The 12,717-nt window shown below is 44.7% G+C and overlaps 1 protein-coding gene across 1 annotated transcript; it reads right to left on the bottom strand.

Moving 5' to 3' along the window:
- Positions 1-6,449: 6,449 nt before the first annotated feature.
- On the bottom strand, positions 6,450-7,713 carry HO133_002901 (uncharacterized protein; the record flags this gene model as incomplete). The annotated part of the gene is made up of 6 exons (XM_037293826.1): positions 6,450-6,837; positions 6,902-6,932; positions 6,984-7,051; positions 7,116-7,233; positions 7,286-7,655; positions 7,711-7,713. The coding sequence occupies 6 exons, from the start codon at positions 7,711-7,713 to the stop codon at positions 6,450-6,452; spliced, it is 978 nt and encodes a 325-aa protein (XP_037149904.1).
- Positions 7,714-12,717: the final 5,004 nt, after the last annotated feature.

The raw sequence follows: 12,717 nt of genomic DNA, 5'->3' as shown, positions 1-12,717 counted from the left end.
ACTGCGAGTCCGAAGGTCAAACGGTAGGCTCCCATGATCGCACTCGTCTCGAGAGCGTGCTGCCGAATTGGTTGACTGCCACAGGCACTGACAAAATTGCTGGGAAGGTGATAAGGAAAATGCCCAAGGCGAGGACCATATAGTGAGTATGATATTGGAGCGCAACGCCGAAAACCCCCAAGCCAATTGGGCAACAGCATGAGCGAAGGCAGCCACAGAGTATGCAACCTATATCCCGGCCTCCACGCCCCCCCCATATCTTCCAGATAGCCAAAGAGGAAGCCAGTCATTGAGATATTGGGCGAGTATAATACCGCACCAGAGACTGAAGGTAACTCCGGCATTCTGCTGTGGTGGGAACCCATATCCACCCTGCTTCTCGAGCTCTTGGAGGAAGACGGTGAGGGGTGTATTGATCATGACATCTCACCCGAACGAGAGTAAATGGAAGGTACCCGCGAGAATGGTGACCGGAGATAAACGAATCGCAAAAGGGGCGGTCGCGGAGTGAGACTGGCGTGGTGGGTTGGTGCATTCTGCAGAGAGCTTCGATGTCGATGGTATCTCATAACTTCAGCGCGACTCATAGCCGGCACAGCTTTGGTACCGATGAAGAATATGGCAATTCTGTTTGCTATCAAGGTTTTTGGTGTCGCGGTGGGAACTCTTCTTGTCTAGAAAGAATGATACAAGTACCAAGGCTAGTCCCTGGAGCCCGCAAAACTCGACCGGCAGTCCACATGCCCTACAATGAAACCGCCGAACGTAGGACCCGTGACAGTGCCCAACAGGAAACTCAGCGAAAAGATGAGGAAGACCTTGCCTCGCTCATGCAAAAAGAACTGGTCGGCGAAAGTACTTGCGCCTAGTATGGATGTACAGTAAATAACAGAGCCAAACATACCCGCGAAAAGTCGAGATGCGATGAAAGGGTTGTATTCATTCGATTCGATCATAGAGGCCGCCCAGATGTTGCATGCCACCCCTCCAAAAAGACTCCACCAAATGGTCGAGCATCTACCGATGATTTTCGTGAAAGGTACAGAGAACAGCTGTCAAAGGTGAGACCAGACACAGCTGCAGATATATTGACAGAATCTGGTCAGTGGTCCGTGGCAAACAAGAATCCGTTCAAGAAGATGAAGAATATCGAGTAGGACATCTCGACCGGAGTTCTGGCATAGAATTCGCCTTGAACTTCAACAGCCAGCTGGCCGACTAGCGAACTCGCCGTCCTGGCGAGACATACCTTAGTGTTGCCAAAACGGTGTATCTCTTACGCTGAGGCCAATTCCATTCCAGTGTCCGCGATCAGTACTTGCGATAGCTAGACCGACTGGGCTGGAGAGGCTGTACCAATGCGTCAAGATGATCGATTGTGGGTCGCGGGACAAGCAGAATATCTTGCGTGCCCATCTTTTTGCCTTCAGGCATGAGTGCATCCATGGTAATGTAGGACTTCTGCTTCTCCACCGAGCCGTGCGTGCAGTTGTCACTACCCGCTTCTCATCTTCCAACTTGCTCTGGATCATATATCAGGCTCATCTTCACTTTCGGCGGCAGCGGTGATGATGGGAAGTTCAGGGAAACACCATTTTGAGGCAAGAACTGAAAACGTGTATGTACATCCGTTCGCTGGACCTGGTTCTAGGGCCGCAATCCATCCAATGCCAAGCTTCGGTCCTTTGTATACAGACCCTCGACTCAAACGCCCTTGAAATCCTCCTTGGTCGGAGCCATAGATGTCCATGCGCATTATTGTCGTGCACCCCGACCGAATCAGGTTTGCTCACAGCTCGCGGCTCATTGCTCGAAGATGATCGTGGAACTTGGTCGCAGACTCAGCCCCCCGAGCGAACAGTTTGGTCCGTCACTTATTCTATGGTCGAGAGAACGGAGATGGGCCCGGGAAGAAGGGTGAGATGGCAGCGTGGCGAGGACTGCCAATGCATGCGTGGGGTTTGGGGGGTGCCATCAGATAGGCATACCCATGGTCGTTCGTGGTTACCTACCTTTCTCGTTCGGGTTCTGGATCGAGTTGCTGCACCAGTGGGAACATGGACCTGGTGCCTCCGGCCAACCGACGCTCTGCCCGCTCACCTTTGGGTCATGGTCACGTCACGATCGGCACAGTTTTACTCTAGAGCAATACGTATACGACGTTGGTAATCTGCATGTCGCAATGAGCATTTTCTTCTATCGGCATGGGCGGTCTACTCATTCCAAGCCATGTGCTTTGACGTCGTTTGGTATGGTCGGACGCTTTTGCCCGGTGCATTCCCATGCCAATCCCCATCGGACATTTTGGGCTACTCACCCCACTGGCCCGTCGACTGGGGCTGCGTCTCCGCCAGACATCGTCGATCTCTGCTAACGGGAAGAAACAAGGCTGAGGATACTGCCCAGGCCATGAATGATGAGGCGGAGTCTGCTTTGCTGGAACACGCATGCTAGCGTGGGCAAATATGTACAAACCACGCCAACGCAAGGCTCTACTGCCAAAAAAATAGAATCATCTGGTCAATATCGGGGACACTACATGAGATTCAGCATCAAGAAACGAGGTCGCGCTGAGACACATTACAATTCATCTTCCTCTTCCTTTGACATTATCCGATGCAGGCATATGCAGTTCACCCTTTCTGCCACACTCTTCCATACGCTGTCAGCCTTGAATTCCACGTGAAAGAAACCTTCCTTCATCGGTCTCCGCAAGCATGACCCCAAAAGGCTACAGTATCCCTCCATCTGCACTGGCCCGATGCAGTCTCGTCCATGTAGCCAGATGATCAAAGTCTCGACATTGGTGCCGTGTGCCCCAACCATCCACACTAGCGATCTTTGCGCCACCAGGCCCATTCTGCAAGGTTTCCAACGTCTTGTCTGACGCGCGCATGAGAGCTTGGCGGAGGTTGTCGAAACAGTGCTTCATACGATCGGGTAAGTGATGATGATGCGATGTGTGATTGCTGCGCATGTGATTGGAGGAGGGAGCATCAGCTGTTGCGGAAGTAGCGTGGGCTGTGTAATACCCTGTTCGTAGCTCGTTCTTGATCCAATCATTATTGACCCTTTCTCACAATATTGGTGCAGATTGAGGACGACACCCCAAGCAGGGAAGTTGGTGGAACGCTACCACCGATCGTATGTGTTCTACGTCTAGTCTCTTGCCTGCATACCACAGGCTTGACGCGGGAATTCACAGCGACGAAGCCTCTGCCTCCTAGAGAGATTGTTTTTCAGCAGTCTTTGTCTGAGAGGAGTTCTGAAAGCCACTTACAAGGTAGGAGACGACTCCATGCCTGATCAGTCTTCGGAGAAGGCGCCTTGACAAATATGTCGTGTGATCTGAAAGTGATGGCAAAAGGAGCAGGACCGACTATGAAGTATAGCAAAGTTCGGTCAGACCTTGGTTTAGAATTCAAGCCGAAGAAAAGTCCCTTGTCCCCTTACCAATAGTCCAAGAACCGAGACGCTTCGGATGATTGGATGCATGTGCTCCCACTAGGAGACCTAGAATGGCGCAAATTGCGCAGCTCAAGAGAGGCACATGCAATGGCTACGTCACTCGCTTTCAAGGGGGGGTCAAGGTTTGGAAAACCACACTTTTGATGCTTTCACTCGGTTCCTTTTCAGGTTTCCCTATACTCCATGAGCTTGGCACAGAGCTGGTCCCATTGTATTGGATTGCCAAAGCTAGTTACCCAACGACCAGAGACCACATAAACCCTTTTGATCTACCGTGATCTGAAACAAACTTCTCCGGTGACGCGATCTTGGGATTATCTGGCATATACCAACCCTACAGAACCCCGGATGGAGTTTTCCCTCCACTTACGCGAGCTCAGTCTCAGGTCCAAGATCCGGGGGGCCCGTGGACGATCCTCACGGAAGCCGCCAGGATACGCCGGATCTATCAAACTAGTCAACATTACGTTCTTGCGCCAAGGATGGCTGAGTCAGTCTTACCCAAGGCTCCTCGAGAACGTCAATGGCTCGCCGAGCAGCCCACTCCATGGGTCCATCCCAATCAACGCATGTATGCTCTAGGGTAAACTCCGGCTGTGGCAGTTTGACGGTCTGACCCCGGTGAAACGTAATCAGGGTCGTGTCACCGCGGCACTTGACGCTTTGTCTGAGGATCTCGATACAGTGCTCTAGTGTTTGCAGGCAAGGTCCTCATAGTCCCCACTCCTGTCCAAGGCTATCAGGCAGGAAACACAGGGAATTGTATATCTATATGCCTCGCATAGTTTCTTTTGCGCGCTGGCCAACTTCTGGACTAATAAGGTTGGGGGCGGCGTTGAACACATAGTATCATCTTGGAGAGCCTCTTGCGCCGGGCCTGCTATTCGCTCCTGTGTCATTCTTTGGTTCTTCAACGGAGTCCAATTTAGCATACCCTAAGTCAAAAGGCAATGAGGGTCTTCCTCCACCTTATTTTGACTGCGGACGATAGTCAATCTCACGAGAGCGTTTATAGCCAAAAACATGAGATGTAGGGCAATAGTTTGAGGATGTCTTCGATACCAAGGCGTGCGATCGAGATGATTAGCTCTGCCATCGTCGAGCTCGAGGCTATTGCTCCTATCATCCAGAGGGATTTTTTGGTATGCATGGCGAGATAAGGGCGCTTTGGAGACTCGAATGACGGTTCTCAGGGAAGCAATCTTTTGGGCAGCATCGACTGCTTTCGAAAGCTTTTGAAGTGCTCTGTCTGAACCCTTCACATCACATAGCTACGAAGACGCTCCGACCCACCGGGACTGAAGATGTCCGTCCGGCAGATGGTTGGTGCGGATGGCATTTTTGGATTTGAGATGAAGATTCCAGATTCTCGGATCACATGACGGATTGCTCGACGCCGATCCAGACGAGCGCTTTGATAAGCCTGATCACAGGGCCATTGAACCTAGAGCATGCACATACACCCTCTCTCCAGGGGAGAGTCCAGCACAGGCCTGTGTGTGTAAGCTGAGCAGGAAACCCGATCGTCCGTCCGTGCGGGGTTCACATATGCATCATGCATACAGTTCGCATCTGCGGCCCGCAAATCTGGCGGTGCGGTGAAGCTACCACTCAATTTCTACTCCACGGTTCGGAAACTCAAACGTAATAAAGCTTGCATCGAACACATGATTTTTCATTTCACGCGCAGCGCTGTGGCCTTTGTCTGGTGATTTCCTCTCCACAACCTACCGGGAGAATTCCAGCTTTGTCTGACTTACCGTCCTGCTTCTGAGCCAACAATTCTCAGCCATCCACAATAAGAATGTACCTATCGCACCTCTTCTGCTGGTCCCTGGCCTTAGCCTCAGGTGTGACCGGCATGCCTCTGGCGCCGGTACCTGGGAAGGAGTGATCACCAACAGTTGTCCGTACATGCCATCTGTTGCTGATAAGTCTTCGGGGACTCTAACGATCGAAAAGCGTCAAGACGCTGATGCTGCTCATGGAGTCTAGGAGAAGAGGGATGCCGCGTATGGTGTTTACGAGAAAAGACAGGACGCGGATGCTGCGTGCGGGGTGTGTGAGAAAAGATAGGATGCGGACGCCGCGTGTGGTGTTTATGAGAAATGGTTACGCCAGTAGCGCAGCCTGATAGTTGAGCTTCCTCGTCGCGAGATTAGGAAATGGATCAGGGGATATGAAAGAAGGCGTGGTCAAGGATACCAAATTGCCGGTTCTGTATAGTCCATATGCTTCAGTCACCACTACAGCTGCAACGTGATAGTGTTGAATGGTGTAACGGTTGGTTTGTTGTTATATGGAGGAGTACTGCGGTTTGTAGTATGTGTCAAGCATATTGGGCTGAGAGGCTAACACTTCTAATATATAGTGTACGGCATTTCCATGTCTTATATGGGTCACATTTTAACAGTAGATAGCTTTCATCGCTGTCCTGGCACTTGACGCCCCGTTTCTTTTATTAGCCGGCCACGGTACGCGGTACAACAGACCTTTAGGATTCAGAGTGCGGCGTAGAGGAAGCTGGATTTGGCTGACCAGCTGATCTTCCGTGGATCGACTCAAGAGGATCGAGCGGGCCCTTAATTCTCGTTGGCAGGCCTTCCCTCTCAGGATCTATAAGGCGAGGTTCCCTACAAGTTTTTTGGAATCGGTCCGCTTGAAGTATCCATCATCTTACAGATCTCCATACTGTAGATCTTGCCCGCCGTGACGTCGCCTTTGAGCACAAACCAAAATCGTTGATTAAGTCACGGTAGCAGCTATACAATACGAGATTCTGAGACCCCTAGAACCCTTGAGACAGGAACTGACCATCAGATCGCAACAATGACATATAGCTGAAGGAAACTCGAGGATGTACGACGGGGCGATGAACTCATTACCATCGATCGGTAAAAGTTGCCTTCCAGCCTCGGTGACCAGTTGAAGCGTCGGGGGTTAATTTGCAAACACTCCCAAAGCCACGATAAGGCTAAATCTTACACCACATTCCTCGTGGACGTGGCTGCACGACTTTCGTTCCACCCGTACTCCTCATCTTTTCCCTTTCCATCCTTACTGCGGTCTTCGAACCTGGTGTCCATCTCCGTGACCTCCAGAATTCTGTTCGTGGGCACGATGTTTACCCGGCTACTGTTTTCGTTCGGCCAGCTGTCCGCTGCTCCACGGCTCGCACTGTTGGCCGGTCGCACAATCTTCGTGGGAACGGTCTGAAGCTCGTAGGAAGACTCATGGCGTGGACTAGGGAGCTTGCTGTGAGATTTCCTCGTCATGGAGACCCTAACCTGGATATTGTCGAACAGGGTTTTGAAGATAGGGCGAAGAGTCGGAAGGCAGGCGGCAAATATGATCACATTGACTTCGAGGCTATGGATGGGTGTCGTCGTGAGTGACATGGTTTGAAAATTGAGGTCAAAGTGTTGGTACTCACGCGTTCCAGATCAGTAGGTCGACCGTGATCCCTAGTGTGCCATCAGCGGGGTTCAGACCTCAATTGATGCTTGCGGTCATACAACTGAAGTCGGAGTGAACGGTCAATGTTGGCAGATAGGAGGTCTTCACGGCCGCACAAATGCCAGCGCTAGATCAAAAGGATCCGGTTAGACGAACATGCCAGGGCCGCATACGCCAGAGAGGTTTCTTACAAGAATCCCAAGCCGAGAAGGGCGCTCAGACCAGCCTTTTTTCTCTTGTTCAATTGTAGGTTCCAGATCATAGTGATCCCAAATATGGCAAGGGCAAAGTCCACAAACACAAACCAGCCTTTATGTAATGTCAGCTGAGCGGTAAAGTTTGCATGGAATCCTAGACACACATGCAAGCGCCACGTCGAGATCGTTTATCTTTTTTGGATGCGGGCACTTGCCTGGCGAAGGTATCCAAAGCGCCTTTGGTGGGGAACATTGGGCGAAGATGGAGATAATAAATATGCAGGCAGCTATGAATGCGGAGATGGATAGGAAGTAGAGAATCCTTTTCCTCCATCTATTCGGTGCCATAAGTCGGCCCATCAGGATTGCAACCGAGATCTTGCCCGTCGCAATGGCCATGATACAAAATGTTTGCGATACCCAGTTGAACAGAGTGGTCTCCTCGACCTGTGCAGGGGTCAAGTACATGAAATGACGAGCGCCGCCTTTGGCTGCGTAAAGCGTGAAGAATACAGAATAGGTTATTGTGAGCCCCTAAACTCACGTGTCAGATGCTTCTGATCATTGTCCTCCCCTGGGCTTCTCGAACCATGGTGCAAAATATAACCCAATCATCCCACCACAAATTTCGCGTGATCCATACCCGAGAATATACCCTGAGACCAACAACTATCAAAGAGAGGGAGCAAAAAGCCCAAGTGACTATCACCAACTCATCAGCCCGATTGTGATCTCCCTCTGGCGAAGGAGGCGGCGCTGCCATTGTAAACGGTAAAAGCGAGCGAAGTAACGAGGTTTGCCAGATGAAGATGTGTGATCTTGGGGCAGATAGACCCCTGCTGTAATCTACGGAAATAGGACGGAGAAGGACGCGATTTATAACAGTCTCTTACGCAGAGCTAGAGCCTATTTGCAATTTTGAGAACGTCATGGAACCGGTGGTGGTCACCATGCCGTAACTCTGCAGTGTTACTTCGGAAGTTGAGTGTCTGCAAGACGGCCAAGTCAAGTTCTTGTGGAAAACTTTGTGCGTGCACACAGTGTACCCTCCAAAGCTATCAGGTATCCATACTCGTAAAGTGGGAGCAGGGACGTGGCAGTATCTGTGAAGCAGATGCTAGAGGGTAAACAAAGTATGTACGATATCTCGGGCTGGACAGCGTGAATTTTCTTTTGTAAAGCTGATAGTGAGCCGTACCTACGCCTTCTGATTGGCTAATTTATTACTCTCGACGTTGAATTAGCGGATTTCAAAGGGATCTGATAAGTGTCGGCCCTTTTCGGTATATATACATCCCTTGAGATCGGGCTGATGTGAGGGACTGTTGGAATAAAATATGCGCGCTGAGCTCCTCGGACATACGTAAAGGTGTGAGGCATTTTCTTAAAGGGTGTCGAAGGTTGCTTTATTTTGCCATAATTCTGCAGGGGAACGGACCCGTCTCTAATGCAACCCTACAGAAAAGGAAGTAGGGTCTCACTTGAGTTTCCCGTCGAAACCCCGTCCCAGCCCAGCCTATTACGCAGCGTAAACGGATCCGACTGCTTGGGTGCTTGACGGTGTGATGCAATGTCGGTTAAAGTTGCTGTATTTCAAGACCACTTTGTACGAAGCGAGTTCGACTGCTTTAACAGGCAATGATGTGAGAAATTATATCCGATGGAAGGGGTGTACATATATCAAAAAGGAGGAACACATATTCGGTCCGATTTGAAGTCGCTATGGTTTGAATGAATTATGGGTGTGAGAAATCTTCTTAGATGCAGGTCAAAGCTGCTGTGATTTAAGACAATCATGCATAAAGCGGACTTGACTACTTGGACAATTGATGATGTGAGAACGCACTTGAAAGTGTTGAAGACCATCCTGCAGAAAGCGTATCCGACTAACTCAATGAGTAATGACGTGAGAGGCTTTCCTCGCTGCAGATGGAATTTGTGAGCCAAAATCGCGCGTCCCATTAAGACTTGACTCTCAAGGATTGATGTTGATGTTCATAGAAAAGTGAGCTCAGGTTTGAGTATAAGTATCTGCTAGCGTCATCGTCTGTTCTCCCGTGAGCTAGTATATGCTATACGGCTAGAGTCACATCCTTCGATGACAAGCAGCATCCAATATGGCATGGAGAACAGTACCTGTTGGAATCAGCCAATAGGAGGCCAGGATTTCTACACACTACTAAGTTCCAAATAGGTGTTGTGACTACGCCTTATGGTGGTAAATAGCCTTAGCGTGGCTTCACACTATAGATAGATAATCACCTCTATTCTTACTATATACTTCTTCATAGAACATAACAATAAACAATCATTCTACATTAATATAAGATTATTAAGTATATATTATTTCTAATAGATTATGAGCCCGGAATTCCGTTACCGTAATCTCTACACTATTAACTAGAAATATTCACTTATTTAATAATTTAGTATTATGGAAGTTAAATAAACATTCCTATATTCTTACCATACATTTTTCTATCCACTCTTTCATCCTTTCTTTAACAGATAGCCATATAAGATGACTACGCAGGCGTTCAATATACACATAGCTACATTAACTTAGATCTAAAATTTTCTAAAGTTTAAAAAGTAGGAAAACTACCAGCCTTGATTAAAGAAGATAAAGAGTATCTTAAAGTACTATGGCCTATGGGACGTAGTGAAATAAGGATCAATACTATTTCCAGACGACCTATTAGAGAAAATTATTGTCACGGATACACTAGCTAATAAAACCCACCGTATAAGAAATATCATATTGAGACCTATTAACTAGCAGATTTTAACTTATAATATCGAGATAAAGGCCTAGAAGGACCTTAACAATCAAGCATCGAAACTCATCTACTCGATATGTGAAAATAAATCAATCGAAGTAATAGAAGATGAGGAGGTAATTATAATAAGATAGATTAGACTCTAAACTAACTACATCGACTTCGAATTTATACTTCGCTTTATTAAGTTATAGAAACTATAAAACATTATTATAACTAATAATAATAACTCGATTAAGATCTATATTACTAATATATATATAAAATTTAAGAACCTTAAGCGTATAAGAGCTTTAATCGATAAATGAATCCTTGTTACCCTATTATTGAACAATTTAAACGAAAAGTATAAGAACTTCGTATACCGTCTTATCACACAACTTGATAATATATCAGACTTTAACAAAATTATCATACTTCTTTATAAAGAAGATCATCTTCTTAAGCGAGATAATAAGGAATAAGCTATGACTATTATTATAAAGAAATATTATAAGGAATAGGAGGATAAGAAGGCCTTTAGAGATAATAACAATTTAGGATATAAGGATAATACTTTAGAATAAGGCCGGAGTAAAAACAACGATAGAAATAACAACTACAACTTTAATCCCTCGTTAAATAACCCGAATAGTATCTACTACAAGAGATCAGGTAACGCATCTAAGTGTCCAAAGTACCCACCACTACCAAATAAAAGCAAGAAGAGGCATTAATCATATAGCTACTAAACCCTTCATAATAAAAAGATATCTAATCGATTTTAAAATAACAATAATAATAATAATAGTAATAACAATTCGAACTCTAAGCCCAAAGCGAATATAACCAATACAACCAATAGGCCGGACGATTTCATAGACTAAAACTACACTCACATTTCAGTAATAGTCTACACCATAATCGATAATGGGGATACTATAAGAGACGAAGAGTATTAGGGCTACCCAGCCAACAGCTTAATATCTAAATTAGATGAAGAAGTGATAAACAAAGAGCTCGAAATTAAGTCTCTCGATTATCTCTTAGTCGAAATAGCTAAATCGCAAGAATTATAAGAGAACGTAGGGAATTAGTTAACACCTTAGCTTGACGCCAGCCCAAAATTAGATAATGAGATAAGTTGAAAAGCTGAAAATATCCTTAATTCTCTATCTAATTCTTTAGAGAACGAAATAATTAACGAATTATTATATAAATCCTTAACTCACTTTCTCTCCTATATAGTATATATAGATAATTAATCTACTACTATATACGAATAAATAATGAACTTAGATTATACTAATCATATATTCTTCGATAAGAACGAGTTCACCGACTATTAGTTATATCGTGCAGGTATTATAATAGCTAATAGAATTATTATTTAGATGTAAGGCCGCGGTACAGTCGAAATAAAATGATTATTATAGAATAAATCTAGTAACATCGTAAAAATCAGTAAAGTCTTATATATTCCGAATCTTATATACGAATTATTTTCGATTAGTCAAGTTATATAAAAAGAATTTAAAATCACCTTTCTTAGTAATAACTACTATATTCTTTAAAGTAGCAAGCTTATTAATAGCGCACCGAAGGTAAATAATATCTATATTCTCAGTATCTCACAATCTATAACCAAGGTTTCGATATTTATTCAGAAGAATATAAGAATTTTAACAATAAGCCTAATGTTTAACGAGAAAGCTATCGAGCTATAATATCGTCGAATAAAACACCTAAATAAGGCGGACCTTAAGAGACTAATTAACATAAGCAAGGGCATCACACTAACTTAGAAACCTCGAGTTAAACTAATATATAAGGCCTATTTTAAAACCAAATCTATACGAAAGATTTCAAGAAGAGTATAATATAAGGTACTCGAAAAACTCGATAAGATTTATATGAACTTAGAAGAACCTTTTAACGTATCATTCATCAATAGAGTTAAGTACTATATACTTCTAATCGATTAAGTAACCCTCCGAACCTAATACTTTACGTATAAGCATAAGAATGAGATCTTTAAGTTATTCTATAACTGGAAAACTTAGATGGAAAATAAATCCGGTTATAAGGTCAAGATAGTTCGTTTAAATAATGGTACCGAATTTATTAATAGTGAGTTTAAAGAATACTTTAAGAACTCCGAAATCATATAGAAGCCTATCGTACTCTACACGCCTAAGCAAAATAGACTTAGCGAGGTATAAAATCGAATTATTATAAATAAGATAAGGGTTATACTTTTTAACTTGAAGTTATCCTACTATTTGTGATTAGAACTACTTTATATTAAAGTATATTAAAAGAATAGAAGTTCCATCACCCGCCTTTAGAGCATAACACTATACGAGGCATAGATAGACGAACAACTATACCTCGGATATATAAAGATCATCGACTGCGTTATTTAAATATATATATCTAAGGAAAAGCGTAAGAAGCTCAATAAACGTAGTAAGAAATGCTATCTGATTAACTATGAAGATATAAATATCTTTCAGATATAGAATCCAGCCACTCGGTAAGTAAAACGATTCTTTTATATCGATTTTAACGAATTATAAATAATAATTATTACGATCTCAAACACCGGCTATTAGCTAGTTAAGGCTACTAGTAACGATATAATAGATATATTTAATATAGAGAATAACTCTACAGTATATCAATATATACCTAAGACCGTCGTCAATACCGACGCGGGCCCTATTAATATGGATAAAATTAGAAATATCCTTTTTAATAGAAATATCGAAGAAACCGAAGAAGCCGAAGATATAAAAGATAGTAATATAGGCCCAGAAGAATCTAATGACGATAAC

Source organism: Letharia lupina (assembly GCF_014066315.1).
Source record: "Letharia lupina isolate WasteWater1 chromosome Unknown contig_16, whole genome shotgun sequence".
Lineage (NCBI taxonomy): Eukaryota > Fungi > Ascomycota > Lecanoromycetes > Lecanorales > Parmeliaceae > Letharia > Letharia lupina.
Note: the sequence above shows the minus strand (reverse complement) of the source record. Positions and strands in the feature narration are given on the sequence as shown.